The 18,890-nt window shown below is 30.9% G+C and overlaps 2 protein-coding genes across 2 annotated transcripts; both read left to right on the forward strand.

The window, feature by feature from the left end:
- Positions 1-2,903: 2,903 nt before the first annotated feature.
- LOC112766202 (la-related protein 1C) lies at positions 2,904-5,628 on the forward strand. Its single transcript, XM_025812092.3, has 6 exons — positions 2,904-3,701; positions 3,886-4,468; positions 4,557-4,701; positions 4,773-4,863; positions 4,950-5,021; positions 5,120-5,628. Exons 1-6 carry the CDS (start codon positions 3,183-3,185, stop codon positions 5,375-5,377), a joined length of 1,668 nt encoding a protein of 555 aa, XP_025667877.1. The 5' UTR covers positions 2,904-3,182; the 3' UTR covers positions 5,378-5,628.
- Positions 5,629-14,177: 8,549 nt separating this feature from the next.
- LOC140180674 (uncharacterized) lies at positions 14,178-15,242 on the forward strand. The gene has a single exon (XM_072221944.1). It carries the CDS (start codon positions 14,178-14,180, stop codon positions 15,240-15,242), a length of 1,065 nt encoding a protein of 354 aa, XP_072078045.1.
- Positions 15,243-18,890: the final 3,648 nt, after the last annotated feature.

Here is an 18,890-nt window from a genome sequence, read left to right on the forward strand (position 1 = left end):
AAATTAAAAAATGATCTCATGCATGCCTGTTTTCAACTGGTCTAATTTGAATAAAAAATTTATTTTATTTAATGACAGACTCAGATGAAACTCAACGGCAATGCCTGGACTCATAGCGATGGCGACTAAGTGATGAGTCTGTGGAAGAAGAAGAAGAAGAAGAGAAGAACTTAACAGACTCACAATGAGAGAGGAGGGAGGGGGAGAATTTACCTAGAGAAAAGGGACTCGGCAAGAGAAAGGTGGCGACGGGCTTAACAATGGGATAAGCAGCGATGGCGACATGAACTATGAAGGAAGATGGAGCTATGAAGGGGTAGGTGACGATAGGATCAGCAACAACGATGACGAGAGCTATGAGATTTTTTGTGAAGAAGCCGAGAAGAAGAAGACTCTGAGTGAGAATGACTGGGTTTCTCTTGCATAGCTATAGAGTATGGACTGAAATTGTGAATCACTGAATCTGTGATATGAGGCAAATCCTAATTCCTAAAAAGTGTTTATATGTATATATTTGGGACGGGTATACCCTAAACTCGATCATGTTCTATCCTAAACAAAATATGCCCTAACTCGAGTCAAGTTATTACGCTTCCCAACCGGGTATGGACGGGTCGGGTACATGCGTATTTGGTATTCTTATCAAATCTAATCACGTATTGATGCTCCATTTATTAAGGGTTTACTACTAGTCCGGTGGCGGAGCTTTGTGTGGGCAAGGGGGCATGACCACCCAAAGTTTTTGTATAAATATTAGTAATAATACTTTAAAGAAAATAAAATTAGCTTATTTGATTAAATTGATATACTTTCAACTTATGTCTGAGTTTCATATCTATCTTCAACATTTTTTCAAATTTTTTATCCTATCCTATTTGACATAACAAATAGCATATCTTTAAATCAACAACAAATGACATATCTTTAAATCAATGTTACAAATTAAATATCAATATAGAATTAACACTAAATTATATTTAGCTTCTCATATAGTTTCATGCATTATTTTATTTTTAGAATAATAAAAATTATAATATAACTAGTAACAATATCAGTTATTAATAAAAAGTTATTATTTTATTTTTAAATCAACTTTACAAATTTAATGCCATTATAGTATAATACTGTTTACATTAATAAATTTTGATATTTTTATTTTATTAGAAATTTAAGACTTTATTTTCTTGTATTATATTATTTAATTTGTAATAAAAGTAATAATAAAAATAATTAATCTTGAAATTTTGAGAGATAAATATTATCAAAAATAAAATTAATTTTTTAAAATGTTAAAAAATAATTTATAAGTTATAATTGATTTTATATAATTTAAATAAAAATCTAACTTTTTAAAAAAAATCAGTTTTTAGATTAAAAGAATTAGTTTTCTAAATAAAAATAGATTTTTATGTACACAAACTATTTTTTCATGTAAAAATTGATTTTTTTTAAAATTAATTTTTATTTAAAATCAAATTTTCTTATTAACCTAAACAAAATTTTTTATTAATCAAAATCAGAATTATTTTTTGTTAATTTTAACCATATATAATTCTACATATTAATAATATATTCAAAAATAAAATAATTATATTTATAAATTTTATTTTAATATAAATATTATTATATAATTTTTTATTAAGATTTTTGGTCCTCCACAAATTTTTTTCAAGCTCCACCACTGCACTAGCTAATGAATTGCTACACACAAAGCAAAATTCTAACTTCTAATAGTTGTTTAAACGGACGAGTGAGAAGATCACTTAACAAACTCAAATAAATTAAGACAAATATTAATTATTTTTAATATTTTAATATTAAAAATCTTAAAAATTTAATTTTAAATATAACTTTATAAAATATTTATAATAATAATTACTATATATTTTATTTAATTTTTTTATATAATTTTATTTATTATTCCGTACATAACAGGGACATACATTAGTAGTAAATAACAAGCTCATCTTGGTATAATAGACTAAATATTTATGGAATAGTCCAACAAATTCTCAGCTCCACTCACCTTTATAGGCCAACATAAAGTTGCATTATAGCCACAGGGACGAAAAGGAAATATTGGAACATTATCCACCGATGCAAGGGTCAAACGGTTGCTTGACCACTTTGCAGCTCTTTTAGTTGCTGTCCACACCAGATTACTTCCACTAAATCAGGACAGATTTCATTTTTTACATTAAATCTTGATGGTGAAATTGATTGGAACAGAAAAATTTCAGATTTGTACCATGAAATACGGAACATCTTCCAAAAATATATATTAAAAAGAAATTAAATTACATACGGACTTTGTTAAATAGAAAATAGTTTTTTTGTAAATAATATGAATAATAAACTCTAAAAATGGTCTAATAAAATAAAAATATACTACATTTTAAATTGTCTACTTAAATCTTAATATTAAAATAATTATTCACACTTAATAAATTAAACATTTAATATATTCATTGTTCACATTATTTAGTATTTTTATTATTTACCTATACTTTTTCATTACATATATATATTAATTAATTTTTTTGTGTTCACTTAATATTTTTACAACTATATCCATGAGAGTAAGTTTAAAGTTAAAATAGATGAACTAAAAAGTAAAAAAATCAAAATCAAAACATTTTGTTGACACTCGTTAATAACAAATATAACTAATAACAAACATGTTTAATATTCTGAAAAAAAAAATCATATACTTTAGTTTTTCTCTAATTTATTGAATGTTTAACACAAAAGAATCTCATTTTACTTATTAAAATGTTATATGCACTTTTAAATATTTTTATTAATTATGAACATGATTAATAATAATTAATTTTTTTTCTAAAAAAGAAGTAACCAAAACTGATTTTCGTCATACATAGATACACAAGAAAGGATCTACAATCAGTATACAGTCTACACTAATTGGGGTTTATGTTAATAGTGAAGGAGAAAGAGAGGAGAGTGAGGGATCGCAGGTTTTGTGTTTGGGACTGAAGGGCGAGCGAGGCAGGCATAATGGCCATTTTTTCCAATCATTAAAATCGTCCTTCTCAAACCCCATTCTCCCAACTTAAACCCTCACTCATTCTTTCATTTATTTTTGGCCCCCTTCTCTTTTATCTTTTTCCTTAAATTACTGTTTTGTCGATTTTATTTTGATTTTGTATTCCGATCAATCAGCAATGGTTACCAGCGCGGCTGATTCTTCCTCTAACCACCACTCTCCCATTGTTGCTGCCGCCACAACCACAAATGTTCCCACCAGTAACCTTAATTTCCCGCGAAAAAACCTGCCTTCTCCTTGGGCTCAAGTCGTTCGCGGCCCCGACGTTGAGCCACCCTCCGCCGCCGTCCACGAATTGCTGTCGCCATCGTCTTGCTCGTCCTCCTCTGCAACCGACCAACTGCTGCAATCCTCCGATCCCTCGCCGCTGGTTGAAAGTTCTAATTCCGATGGCGCCACCGCGGCTGCAGCAAGTGTAGATAGCTTGGATGCTGATAAGGCGGGCAATAATGCGGGTGGACCTAAGAAACCCGCGTGGAGGAGGCAATCCAACGGCGTAGAAGATGCTTGTGCTGTGAAGGTAATGGACGCTGTTTCTTGGCCCGCTTTGTCAGATTCCACCAAGCCTACCACTAAGTTGTCACCTGAGGCCTCATCTTCCAAGACTGCTTTTGATGGATCGCAACCTACTCCTCGGGTTAGATTTCCCTACTTAAGCTTATTGTTGGAAAAAAAAAGAAGATGATGGCTTTGTTATCCCTTATGATTATGATTGTATTTATTCATTTATTTTTTGTTGGGTTGATTTGTGATTGTGCTACAAAACCACAAATTTGTAAGATGATGTTATATCTACAGAATATGATACATGACTTTGGCAGGGTCCGGTTGCTTTACACTCTCCTCGAAAGCAAGGAGTTGGCAATGCAAGACCTAATCCAGCATCAGTTTATGGTGGGGCTGGTAGACAAAGACTAATAATAAAGCGTGGAGGCGGCAATGTCAATGGCAATGGCAATGGTGCTGGCCCTGTTCAAGCAATGAGGAGCTTCTCTGCTCCTCCTCCTCCACCACCACCACCCCCTTTTCCTGTAATTCAGATGCCTCCAACTAGCTTTCCTAATGGGGTAGCAGGGGTGGCAGCCCTTGTTCCAAGAGATCCTTACAGGAATAGTAGCTGGGGTGCAAGGTCTTCGGTTGGGAGTTTCGTGCCACCAATGATTGAACATAGGAGTCCATCTCGCAGGGTAAATTTTGGGCATCATCCACGTACTGGTGGTTCTTTTCATAATTATGGCAGCCGGAGTGATCAGGATCGCCAAAATTATGCACATACCAGAGATCCTCAGTTACACCCGCCAAGGATGTTTCCAACACGAGCAATGAGCCCGCTTCCACCTAATACCCCTTCATTTGCAGGTCCTCAGCCTATACCACCGTTTGTAAACCATGCTGGCTTTCCTGGTTAGTTGGTTATTGAGTTTGTTGGTTTTTTAATTCTATTAGTTGTATTCTCAGAAAAGCAAAAACAAATAATGTTTTTTCTTTTCAGAATATTGTTATTTTCCAACGTTACAATTTGAACCATTTGGGGGTATGCCATTCTTTACCCATGGACCTCCTGCTGCAATGTTCTATCCTGTTGCAGAAACTTCTCTTGTCAATGCAATAGTCAAGCAAATTGATTATTATTTTAGGTAAATTTTACATGTTTTGTATTATATAATTTGAAAATAAAGCTTTTTAACAGTTTGTTATTATTTCTCAGTGATACTAATTTAGTGAAAGATGAGTTTTTACGTTCTAACATGGATGATCAGGGCTTTGTTCCAATTAGATTGGTTGCAAGCTTTCGTCGTGTAAGTTATTGAATTATTGAATTTTAACTGACCTAACATTTCTTTGTGAATATATATAATATAATCCATGTGTACGGCTTTTCCAGGTTAAAAGTTTGACAAGCAATGTTGAGTTGATTATAGATTCATTGAGAATATCTACTATTATAGAAGTGAAGGTAACCTTTCTACTGCATTATATATTGCATAATGTATTGAAGTTTAAATTGAGCTTCTCCTCTCTTAACTTAATAGTTTCAATGCTAATTTATTCTAGGGTGATAAGTTGAGGAGGCGGAAGGATTGGATGAAGTGGCTGCCCTCTCCTTTGAATCGGGCAGATTTTGGTTCAACATCTATGGGTGGATCAAGTTATAATAACTCGGCAACTGATTTTGAAAATATCACTTTGGATAAGACCACTGTGGATAGACTTAATTCCAATTCTATCACAACCAGTGATGGCAATGTGAATGAAGAGTCCTCTAGTTCGTATCAATTCCATAATCATGATGCTATGCTTAGCAGCAATTAAACTTCAATTTAACTTACATATCTGTCCAATCATACCATTGTTAGCCTTTTTTTAGTATCCCCTCCTTATTCATATTAGAATAGGCTGCAAGTGTGATACCTTTCTACTGTCATATGGTCAATTTTGATAGTAATCAAGTCTGTTAACGATTGTTTTTTTCTTCTCAAAATTATTTTCTTTTATGGTCTAAAGATAAAGAACGAAATTAAGAATTTGATTGAGGCAAATTTATATAGCTTTATATTTGATGATATTTTCTATGAAGTTTAACTGTATTATACCGGTATATTTTGTAAAAGTATTTTTATTAGCGTAAAGTGTTTTGGCTTGTACTTGAGTTGCATGATAAAGATATATTGTAAGAAAAATAGTGTTAGTTTTTAAATTATTTAGTTGAGAAAAGAGACACAAGTAACAGATAACCAATTTGGATTTATGCCAGGCAGATTCACCACCGAAGCGATATACATATTAAGAATGATGATGGAGAGGTATCGTAGTAATAAAAGGGATCTACATATGTTGTTTATTGATTTGGAAAAAGCGTACGATAAGGATGATGGAGAGGTATCGTAGTAATAAAAGGGATATGTACATATGGTGTTTATTGATTTGGAAAAAGCGTACGATAGGGTGCCAATGAAGGTCTTATGGAAGGTTTTAGAAAAGAGGAAAGTAATGATTGCATATATTCTTGCAATTAAAGACATGTATGATGGGGTTACAACTAGTGTGAAAACTCAAGATGGTGTGACAGAGGAATTTTCTATTGGTATAGGATTACATCAGGGATCATTTTTAAGTTCGTACCTTTTCACATTAGTTTTGGAAGTACTCACAGAGCACATCCAAGAACCTGTGCCATGGTACATGCTTTTTACCGATGATATCGTCCTTATGGGAGAGTCAAGGAAAGATCTAAATAAGAAGTTGGACTTATGGAGAGAAGTTCTAGAAGTGTATGGTCTGCGCATAAGCCGTAGCAAGACAGAATATATGGAATGTAAGTTCGATCTGAGAAGGAAAAACCCTAATATAGAGGTGAAGTTTGGAGAAAACATCCTACGAAAAGTTAAAAATTTTAAGTATTGGGGTGCATCATACAGGATAATTGAGAGATTAAACAGGATGTAAAATCATAGGATCCAAGCAGGTTGGTCAAAATGGCGGAGTGCATCTGCTTTTATATGCGACAAAAAAGTGCATTTAAAACTTAAAGGTAAATTCTATCGCACTACTATAAGACCGGCTATGCTTTATGTTACGGAGCGTTGGGCGGCTAAAGGGGAGCATGAATATAAGCTGAGTGTAGCAGAGATGAAGATGTTGAGATGGATGAGTGGTCATACGCGATTGGATAAAATAAGGAACGAAGATATAAGGGAGAGAGTTGGAATAGCACCCATTGTGGAAAAGATGATAGAATCGCGTCTCAGATGATTTGGACATGTGAGAAGAAGACCGACAAAACCCCAGTCAGAAAGGTGGACGAGATGGAAGATGGATAAGGGGTGAAAGGCAGAGGAAGACCTAAGAATACCATCTATGATGTGGTCAAACGAGATCTACATGTAAACGGTCTCTTTATAAACATGATACATGACAGAACTTAATGACGTCGTTTGATTCATGTAGCCGATCTCATCTAGTGGGACAAAACTTTTTTTTTGTTGTTGTTGTTTGTTGTTGTATAATTCATATACGATGATGGCCGATGCTATGGTGCTGAAAGACATTTTTTTCAGTGCATAACTAGAAGCATCAGCTAGTTCCATAAGGGTCTGATGATCTAACAGCTCTTCCGCAAGCCGTAAGGTACAGGGTCCAGAACTTCCTTCCCTAACTGCTGCTGTTCAATCCGTCCCTGTGATGTTCCAAGGCGAAGAACTTATAAAGAGCATACCTAGTCGCCAAGCGGGTTGTAGAGCTGAACCTGCCATGCTTCCTGCTCTAACCGCTACCAGTCATCAGAACAATCCTTGATTCGTTGGAACCAGTGTGTTCATATTTCGAGTAAGATTCGAAAGGACGTATCTCATAGAACAAAATCCGCTTCTAGATGGTCTCGTGCGCCCGACAAAAGAGGGATGCCAGGAATACACACTCTCTCTTTCTCTTTGAAGGAATCCGCATTTCAGGCTCTCGATCGGGTCATGGCATTGTTCTGGAGTGGAGCGAGTTCAGATGCTAAAATGTGTTGTTGACATGTATAGAGAGACATGTGTTTGTGTCGCTGGCACACACACAAATAAGAACTAGCAGAAAGTGGTCAAAGTGAAGTGATAATTTGTAGAGAATGGTTGACCAATTTTTATGATAATTAAATAGTGCTAAGCCTTAGTGATAATTATGTATTTGAGTTGAATGTGTTTTTTTGGACATAAACTTTTTGATGTAATAGTGGATTTTGATTACTAAAATACAATGCTTTATACAAAAAAAAAATATACTGTACAAAAGATAAATAATATATTATATACTTTTTATATTAATAATAAATAATAATAAATATGTTATGCTACTGTATAAATTATTTTTCATACTTTTTATATTTAATTTTTCATGTTTAATATTAAATTATTTTATATTAATAATAAATTAAGTATTATATTTTTCAGGTTTAGTATTATATTTTTTGTCTTAATAATAAATAATTACAAAGAATTTATTTTAGTTGTATTAATTTTTTTATTTTATTTAGAGAATAAAATGTATTTATTTTTATTATTAAAAATGATAAAGACGTTTATGTATTATGGAATCTGATATTATGTGAGTGGTATTGAATTTTTTCTCTTTTATTTAATAATTTAGATAAATTTATTGGTAATCAAAGTTATTTAATTAAATGTTATTGGGTTTGATTTTTTGCTTAATATGCTACATGTGGCAAGAATGAGAGTATGCCATGATTATTAAAAGTTTATTTCTCTTTCTCCATATCATAACTCTATTTTTCTTTGTTTAAGTATATTATTATTATTATATGAAAAAATAGATAAATTGATCACATTATCAGTTTGGTATAAGTTGCTAAAAAAAGATTCAAATACAATAAAAAAAATCAGTCCAATTATTATCAAAATTAACATTAATTATTCACAATTTACTAACTCCATTGCATAATTGTTTTTTATTTTACTATCTTTTATTTCATTCTGATAACTTCCTGCATTCACCTGAGTTTTATCAGCACATGTCCCAACAATATAAATACGTATCTTTTTTTTTTATGTTACCAACACATTTTAGTACCTATTAAAAAAAAATATCTTTTAGCATCGTAGCACAGCCCTATGATAATAAGGTAGATTAGTAATTGTTCACATATTAAAACTGATTTATTATTCTTTTTTAAATAAATTTAAATTTTTTTATGAACTTACTCTTTGTTAACAAACTCATGTAAGGTGTACATGCGGGTATATGAATTCAACCCAACCATGAAAATTACTTACGGGTATATGTACTATCTAATATTATTCTTCTCCGCCATCAAAATTACTTGTGACGTCGTTTTCCATCTTTTCCACCTCTACGTTAGTTACTAGATTTTTTAAACTATAATCCAATTCAAGTGGATATTCCATGGATGTATTCCCCAACTTCTAATTTGTAATTAACCATCTTTTAGCTGTTCAAACAGTGCTTGTTTGTCTCCAGCTGCTGACATTTTTTTTCTTCTATAGTTAATTGATTTTCTTTTAATCCAAATATATAAAGAAAAATATTATACGTACTTTAAAATTCAGTCATTAATCAATCTTTTAATTTAAATAATATTATTTAATTAAATTTTAATTAAAATATATTCTTATCTTATAACTAAATATGTTGATAATTAAAATTAATTTAAATTTTAAATATTAAAATTTCTTTAACTTTCTACTCACTTTATAGAGTAATTATTTTATTATTTTTTTTATTTTCTTTATACGTTCTCCTCTCTCGTACATTCTTTTCTTTTTCTCTCACGTTCTTCACAAAAATTTTTATAGAAGAGTATTATTCCTATAGGTAAATTTACTATTTTATACTTAATATTTTATTATTATTATTATTATTATTATTATTATTATTAGATAAGTCGTACTATTTTGTTCCTATTTGATTCGAGTGACTATACATGTTAACTCAAAACTCATTCATCATTATTGTAGAATGAAATTTTAATAAGATTATATCAATATTTAAATTAAACAATAAATGAATTATCAGTCTATGTATCAATATTCTTTTCTTTTTCTTCACTTTCATTTTTCTTTCTTTTATTTTTTTTAAGCTTTATCTCTAGAATGATTAGAGAAGATCACCAATATAAAATAATTATACCGAATAAAAGATAAATAAAGGAGCAATTGCAGGTATTCGGGAGAAAAAAAAAGATAACAAATAAAAATTTAATAAAAGTTTATAGTTTTCAACAATTTTTTTTATTATTAGTTAGATTTTTTCATTACTTATTTGAACATTAACGCTTTTAAAATTATTAAAATATATGTTCGTAAATTTTTTTTTCAATTGTAACACATCTAAAATTATTAAGTTATACAAAAAATATTTTTGAAACACATCCAAAATCATAAATCTAAAATTTAAATTTAAACATTAAAAATAAAATTAATTTTTTATATCTTATTCGATAAAAGCTCATCTAATATTTCTTTTCTTTAATAGTTAGATTTTTTCGTTACTTATTTGAATATTAACGTTTTTAAAATTATTAAAATGTATGTTCGTAAAAATTCGTTTTTATTTTCAATTGTAACACATCTAAAATTATTAAGTGATATATAAAATATTTCTAAAACACATCCAAAATCATAAATCAGAAATTTAAATTTAAACGTTAAATATAAAATTAATTTTTTATATCTTATTTGATAAAAATTCATCTAATATTTCTTATTTTTTTTATTATTTGTTAGATTTTATCATTACTTATTTGAACATTAACGTTTTTAAAATTATTAAAATGTATGTTTGTAAAAATTAGTTATTTTTCAATTATTACACATCTAAAATTATTGACTTATATACAAAATATATTTAAAACACATCTAAAATCATAAATTTAAAATTTAAATTTAAACGTTAAAAATAAAACTAATTTTTTTAATATCTTATTCGATAAAAATGCATCTAATATTTCTTATTTTTTTATTAACATTTTTAAAATTATTAAAATAAATAATTAAGGTAAGTTTTTTAGATCTTATTCGATAAAAGTATATCTAATATATTAGTTCAAAATATGATCTCTTTTAGGAGTTTAAGATGTGTGGGTTAATAATTAAAACCCTTAAGATTTATCTTTTGAATTTTAAAATTAAAATCTTCAATTTTACTAAATTTAATTTTTGAATGTGTATTTAAATGATAATCTGTTAATAATTAAAAATGCTAAAACTGAAATAGAAATTTTAAATTTTAAATTTTAAATTTTAGTTTTATTTAGTTTGTATTTTGGATATATATTTAATTTTAAAAAGACAATAAATCTATTTAGATGTATCTGTTTCAATTTTTTTTAATTATTATAATAAAATGATGAATAAAGGATCACTTTTAAATGATACCTAGTCATACTGAAATATAAATATTAACATGTTGGTTAATTGGTCTTCCTCCGTTATCTATGGGTCAAATTAGGAAACATAAATTGGTTGAAAATTGAGATACTAACTCTTTATTCTATCAACTTGGGTTAGTCGAATAGTCAACTCTTAAGTAAATGTTGGGAGTTTGAATCCTACCTTGTGTATGAAAAAATAACACAAATATCTGACACAAAAATAATATAAAAACACTCACAAAATAATATGGCAGCAATTATGAACAAGTAGATATATTAACTAAAGTAACAAGGTAAAAACCACGAGTCGTCCCAACAAAATAGCTCTACTATAATCAAATACAAAATAGCTCCATTATAATCAAATATAAGATAAAAGAGAGTTTTAAATAAAGCACAAATTGTGCATACAACCAGCCAACACATCAAAGTACCAAAACTTACAAAATGAGTAACAAGATGAAAAATACTCAAAATCAGAGATGCTGTTCATAAAAAACAAGATAAGATAAACCTGCATTCCAAATTTTAGGTCAATCAACGGTGAACAAATGAGAAAATGCTGTTTGAAATTATATTACTATGTACAAAAATGAGAATTCTATTTTTCTCTTTTTTCTCACTTTGTGGCTGCTTTCTCTCACTCTCTATTATCCCAAAAAATTTAATTAAGATAATAGCAAAAGATACAAAAAAATATTTAAAAAATTAGACTTAAACCTTACAAAGAAGAGATAAAAGTCCAACCATTTTTTTCAATAATGATAATAACAGTGATATTATTGAAAAATAGAATATTAATATTGAGTAAACCTTTCAATAGACATTTAAAAAAAATAAATTAGGTAATTATTTCAAGCTAAAGATAATATGATATAATTAAAAAAAAATAGGCTTAAGTACGGGTCGGGTTGGTTTCGATTTAGGGTAAAATTAGAATCGAATCAATTGAATTGTAATTAGTTCGGTTTGGTTTGGATTTATGTTTTTTTATGTATGTATTCGAACCAAATCAAACTGATTAAGAACAGATTAGTTCGGTTCGGGTTAAATTGGGTACCCGATGAAATAGAAATTCATAAAAAAATAATTCAAACATGTAAAATCAATAGAAATAATTCAAACATGTTAAACACCAAATATATCAAAAACTAAACACGTTAAAATCTACATATATTAAACACTAAAGACATTAAAATTCAAATATATTAAACATCAAATACATTAAATTTTTATATTTTAAAAGGCATAAATATATTTTAATTTTTTCTTTTTTATTTAATTAATACATGGTCGAGTTTACGGATTGGTTCGGGTTCCACACTTTCAGAACTGTTATCCGAACCAAGAACTGTTATCCGAACCAATTACTAGAGAGAACCATTAGTTTAGTTCGAGTCGGACCCAATTACCCATTAATTTCGAAACCAATTTAATTAGTTCGATTCGGATTCGGACGAATAATTAGATACCCGCTATCCGTGCTCACCCCTATAAAAAAAAAAGAATAAAAGACAAATTAGTCTTTCATCTTTTATTACCATACCTATTTATTTATTTTTAAACCTTTTCGCAACAGCACCATTATAAACACATGGACAATCCTAATAACATTAGCTCATTCTTTTTGTCCAAACAATTGGGTGGAAGGATTCCAATATCACGAGACTAATTTATCTTTGCGATAGAAGAATAATTTTGTAATAAGTGAAGAATAATTTTGTATCTTTTAATCATGAGAGATGAATTTATTTTTACAATAGAAGATTAAAAATCTATTTATCCTTTAAAATTACTAAATTAGACATGCTATATGACCACATACAATTTTGTAGCCATAAATTCTTTACTTTGACTTTTATATAAGAGTACTATTAATCAATATTAAAATATTTAAAAAAAATCCCATTTTTTATTTAAAAAAAAATAATTAGATATTGATCCCTTTATTTATTATAATATATATATATATATATATATATATATATATATATATAATTCCAAATTTAAAGAAGAGACTTTTGCTCTGCTAGGTTCTTGCTTCTTTCACTCACCGTTATTTGTTTTATGTTCATCTTCCTTTACCATCACTCGATTTCTGATCCTCGCCGCTGCAACACTCGGATCCACTACTTTATTGGTTTTTGTCGCCTCTCTATCCCTCTTTTTCACCAGCGACTTTAATCTTTGTCCTTCTCCCTCCACTTCTACTTTTACAACCTACTCCTTTAAGATTCTATTTTATTTTTATTTGACTTATTTCTTTTTCTACGAAAATTTTAAGTGAATTTAAAAGTTCTTTCTGGTAAGATTCCATAATAATCTTTATAAAGTCATTTGCCAAAGTATGCCTTCGGAGAAGTCTGCAAATGTACAAATATTATTTTGATTTCAAAAGAATTGTATAGTAAATCATGTTTCAATTAAAAGTTTCTCGTTCTTATATGTGGGTGATGATATTTTGTTTGTGAGAATCATGATAGTTTGCACTACCTTTGGCCATAGCCTTCCACATAGAATACCACAACCAAAAGAAAGCTGTAAATTTGATTAACATGTAACATGGTTAGATTAGATGTATCCATATGTCTAAATGTGCACAACTTAATAATCTATATGTGTTCGTTGGTCATCAATCTTAAATTTTGTGCATAAAATATAGTGTAGAGTGAAATAGATACCTTAGTCAAATTAGGTTTTATGGTTGCTTATTTATTTATGAGAATGCTGTGAGTTGCTTGTTGATTTCAATGAGTTATTGCTAGTTGGCTGTTTTGTGGCTAGGTTGAAGTGTTGGTTGGTTTTTTGGTTTTGTGATGATTTTCTTTTTCTACTTGCATTGCAATGCATTAAGTTCTTTAGATTTTGTTATTAATGAAGGCATAGAAACTATCAAGGCTGCTTATTTGAACTGTAAAACTAAAAAGAATATTATGAAGAGGTGATGTTGTAGACAAATGTATGGGATCCTTTAGACAAAACATAATCACCTTGAATTTGTCTTTTAGGTGTAGTGCAAGCGAGAGGAGTAGTTTTATACAATAGTGGGAGGATTAACTTTAGAATATTCAATCTTTCTTGCATGGTCAACAAAAGGGCACGTAGCCTTTTCATGAGAGGAAGATTTGAATTTGTGATGAAACAAAGTCATTAAGCTGAATTAGTTGAGGAATTACTTCGAAATTCTCCTAATCAAGTGAGATATTCAACAGTAGCGATTTCTCGATGGTTGAAGGAAGTCCAGAGGATTTCAATCAATCTTCTAGTGGAGCGCAACTGGGATCCATGGATGTGCATCAAATTGCAAGCTTGCTTAATCAATTGTCCATATTACAAGCTCAAATCTCCAAAGTTGGTTCAAGTTCGATTTTAGATCCCTCAAGTCCCTACTTCATACATCCTGGTGAGAGTCCTGGTTTGCCTCTGATATCAATTACTCTAAATGCAAATAATTACCATAGCTGGAGTAGATCAGTGTTGTTAGCATTAAAATCAAAGAATAAATTGAAGTTCATAGATGGTTCAATAAAGAAGCCAGATCCAACAGATGCATTATTTGAGGCATGGGAGAGATACAATACATTTATTGTCTCGTGGATTAATTTGTCTTTGAGTTCTGAAATTTCCAAAAGTATGATTTGGAATAATAAAGTTGCCTCTGATCTGTGGAAAGATTTGGAACATAGATATTATCAGGGGGATAAGTTTCGAGTGGCTGAGTTAGAGGAAGAGATGTACCAAATGAGACAAGGCGAATTGACAATTACAACATACTTTACAAAGTTGAAGGCAATTTGGGAGCAATTAAATGAATTCAGACCAATTCCTAATTGTGTAGTGTGTGCTAAGGACTGTAAGTGTGGCTTGGCTAAAATGAGAGCATACAGAGAAGAGAGTTACACAGTGAGGTTTCTAAGAGGCGAACAATATTTGAATGTAAAATCCAAAATCATGCTTATGAACCCTATTCCTGACATAAACACCACATTTTCTTTGCTCGCTCAACAAGACAGGCAGTTTGGCAATCTGGATTTGATTGACTCCAAAATCTTACTGAATAATGCAAGAATAAACTACTTAGATGGCTCAGGAAATAGAGGCCAAGGAAGAGAAGAAAACAGAGGTGGTCAGACAAATGGAAGAGGCAGGGGTAGGGGCACCAATATGCAGTACACTTTCTGCGAGAAAATGGGACATATTGTGGACACATGCTACAAAAAGCATGGATTTCCTCCACACTTAAGACAGCGGCAACAAGGCAATATCAATCAAATGATGACTGCTGAGTAAAAAATTGATGAAGTCAATAGTAATGAATTGGCTATGAACCAAGAAGAAGTGAGTGAAACTGCAAGTGTAGCGTTAACAGTGAACCAAAGGCAAGCCTTGATGTCACTTCTCAAAAAACAATGTGCTCAGCAACACTCTCATGGTGCAACCCAGGGTTAGAAATCATCCAATCCTATTTCAGGTCAAGCTAAAATTCATTTATTGCAATTTAGTGCAAGAAATTTATCACTGATTAGACCAAAATCTGCTCTTTAGGTCATAGACACTGGAGCCACAGATCATGTTTCGTTTGATCTGACTGATTTCAAAACTTATCAAAGGGTTAGGCCCTTAGTTGTTAACTTACCTGATGGTAGCTTTACAACTAGTAGCATTGTAGGCACCATCATGTTCTCTAAGAACCTATTTTTAACAAATATTCTTTTCATTCCATCTTTTGATTTCAAATTGATTTCGGCGTCGAAACTTACAACACTTTTAAAATGCAAAATGCTTATTGATGATGAAACATGTGAAATTCAGGATCAAGCTATATTGAGGACGATTGGAGTAGCTAAATGTGCTGATTGACTATATACAATGAACAATCCTACAATACATAGTGATTCATCAAAATCTGCAGCATTAACATTTCATTCTTCCAATAATTTGTTTAGGTCAGAACAATAAGCATTTAGATGTAGTTTCTATTTCTAATGAACTTCTATGGCATGTAAGGTTAGGACATATTTCATTTAATAAAATTACAATGTTGCAGAAAGATTTTCCTTATATCAAATGTAAAGACAACAAAGTCACACCTTGTGACCCATGTCATTTAGCTAAACTAAAGAGATTACCATTTTTTCATAGTATTAGTAAATTTGAGAATTATTTTGATCTTGTACACATGGACATTTGGGGACCACTATCCACACTTTCTAGTTCTGGACACAAATATTTTTTAATAGTGGTAGACGACAAAAATAGATACACATGGGGTTATTTCATGAAAACAAAGTCAGAAGCATCCATGCTTTTACAAAATTTTGTGCAATATGCTAACGTTCAGTTTAATGCACAAATAAAATGCATTAGAACTAATAATGGACCTGAGTTTTTGTTGAGAGATTTTTTCACTAAGAGTGGGATAGTCTATCACACCTATTGTGTAAAAACTCCACAACAAAACATACTTGGCGTTGCAAGGGCATTGCTATTTCAGTCTCATATACCCAAAATTTTTTGACAATTTGCCATAGCTCATGAAATTCATTTGATAAACCGAGTTCCAAGCATTTTATTAGACCATTGCAGTCCTTATCAGATTCTATTTCAAACTTTGCCGAATTTACAAAATTTGAAATCATTTGGATGCTTAGCTTATGCTACTACTCTCACTCATGTCACAACTAAATTGGATCCTAGAGCTAAGAAGTGTGTATTTTTTGGTTTTAAAGATGGTACAAAAGGTTACACTTGATCTTAACACTAGGGAGATCTTTACTTCAAGATATGTTGTCTTCTATGAAAATTATTTTCCCTACTTGCCTCATTCTTCAAAATTGCATGATTCCAATTGCACTTCAGTCATTGGTTCTGGTTGCAAGACTAATAATCTTCAATTTCAAGATTTGGATCGATTTACTTACTGCACTTATCACTCACTTGCATCACCGCATTCTTCAATTGCAAATTCCCCTGACATTCCTATTTCATTAGAAAATAATTTAGCATATTCATTAGAAAATAATACATCTCATTCATTAAATCATATTGGATCTCATTCATTAGACACAACACATGAGAATTTAAATACAACACAATATCACCCTGCATCTCAGCAGAATTTAGCCACAAATATTTTTACTGACATCATTTCTATTGCATCAACAAGACCTATTAAAAACCGCAAGCCACCCTCCTACTTAAAGGACTATCATTGTATGCTGGCCACAACAGGTTTAGCACCTCCTTCTACCCAAAGATATCCAATTTCTAACTATCTTTCATATGATAAGCTGAATTTTAATTACAAGTCTTTTTGTTTGGTCGTCTCTTCAAATCCTGATCCTTGCACTTATGAGGAGGCTGCTGCTCACCATTGCTTGAGAGAGGTGATGAGCGGATATTTTATACGCTTTTTGGCATCACTTTTATATAGTTTTTAGTAGTTTTATTTAGTTTTTATTAAGTTTTTATAGGTTTTTGTGTTAAATTCACATTTTCAGATTCTACTATGAGTTTTTGTGTTTTTGGACAATTTCAGGTATTTTCTGGCTAAAATTGAGGAGCTGGAGCAGAAGTCTGATTTAGAGACAGAGAAAGCACTGCAGATGCTGTCCGGATTTGACCTGCCTGCATTTGGAAAAGCTTTTCTGGAGCTGCAAAAGAATAAATGGAGCGCTCTCAATGTCTATGGAAAGCTGACTTCTATATCTTTCTAGCAATATATAATAGTCCATACTTTGCTTCGGATTAGAAGACCCAAAACTGGCATCCAACGCCAGCTACCTGCCCCCTTCCAGGCGTCCAGCGCCCAAAGAGCAGAGACCAATGTACAAACGCCCAGAGAGGACCCCCTAGCTGGCGTTCCACGCCCAAGGAGCCTCATAGCATGTGGATATCATCAAAGCTCAGCCCAAACACTCATCAAGTGGGCTCCAAAAATGGATTTTAGCACTAAATAGACTGTTTTACCCTTACTAGTTATTTGTTTAGTATTTAAGGGATTTAATTTATGTAATTAAAGAGTGTTGGAACCTATTCAGCCCTATTTTCGTTTTACATTATATTTTTACTTCAGTATGAGTTTCTAAACCTCCTAGGTTGATGGGAAGAGCCCTGCTGAGTCCTATGAATTAATAAAAGTACTACTGGTTCTCTTCGATCCGTGTTTGATTAATTCTAAGATGTATATTTGTACTTCATCGTGGTGAATAGGATGATCTAACCAATTAGCTCTGTTCATCACATTAAGACGAACATGCCTGACAAACACTCGCTCAGTCTCAAGTTTTCACTTGACACCTTCACGCCACAAGCACATGGTTAGGGATAGCTTGGTTAGCCGCTTAGGCTAGGATTTTATTCCTTTAGGCCCTTCTATCCATTGATGCTCAAAGCCTTGGATCCTTTTTACCCTTGTCTTTTGGTTTTAAGGGTTATTGGCTTTTTGCTCTTGCCTTTTGATTTAAAGAGCTTTTGGCTTTTTCTGCTTGCTTTTTCTTTTTCTCTTTTTTTTTTCCGCCATTTTTCTTTTTTTTTTTCGCAAGCTTTTGTATTCACTGCTTTTTCTTGCTTCAAGAATTATTTTTATGATTTTTCAGATTATCAAATAATATTTCTCCTTTTCATCATTCTTTCAAGAGCCAACATATTTAACATTCATAAACAACAATTTCAAAAGACATATGCACTATTCAAGCATTCATTCTGAGAACAGAAAGTATTGTCACCACATCAAAGTAATTAAACAAATTTCAAGGATGAATTCGAAACCATGTACTTCTTGTTCTTTTGTAATTAAAGCATTTTTCATTTAAGAGAGGTGATGGATTCATAGGACATTCATAGCTTTAAGACATAGACACTTAGACACTAGTGATCATGTAATAAGACACAAACATAAATAAACATAAAGCATAGTAAACGAAAAACAGAGAAATA

The sequence above is a fragment of the Arachis hypogaea genome, chromosome 17, assembly GCF_003086295.3.
Source record: "Arachis hypogaea cultivar Tifrunner chromosome 17, arahy.Tifrunner.gnm2.J5K5, whole genome shotgun sequence".
NCBI lineage: Eukaryota > Viridiplantae > Streptophyta > Magnoliopsida > Fabales > Fabaceae > Arachis > Arachis hypogaea.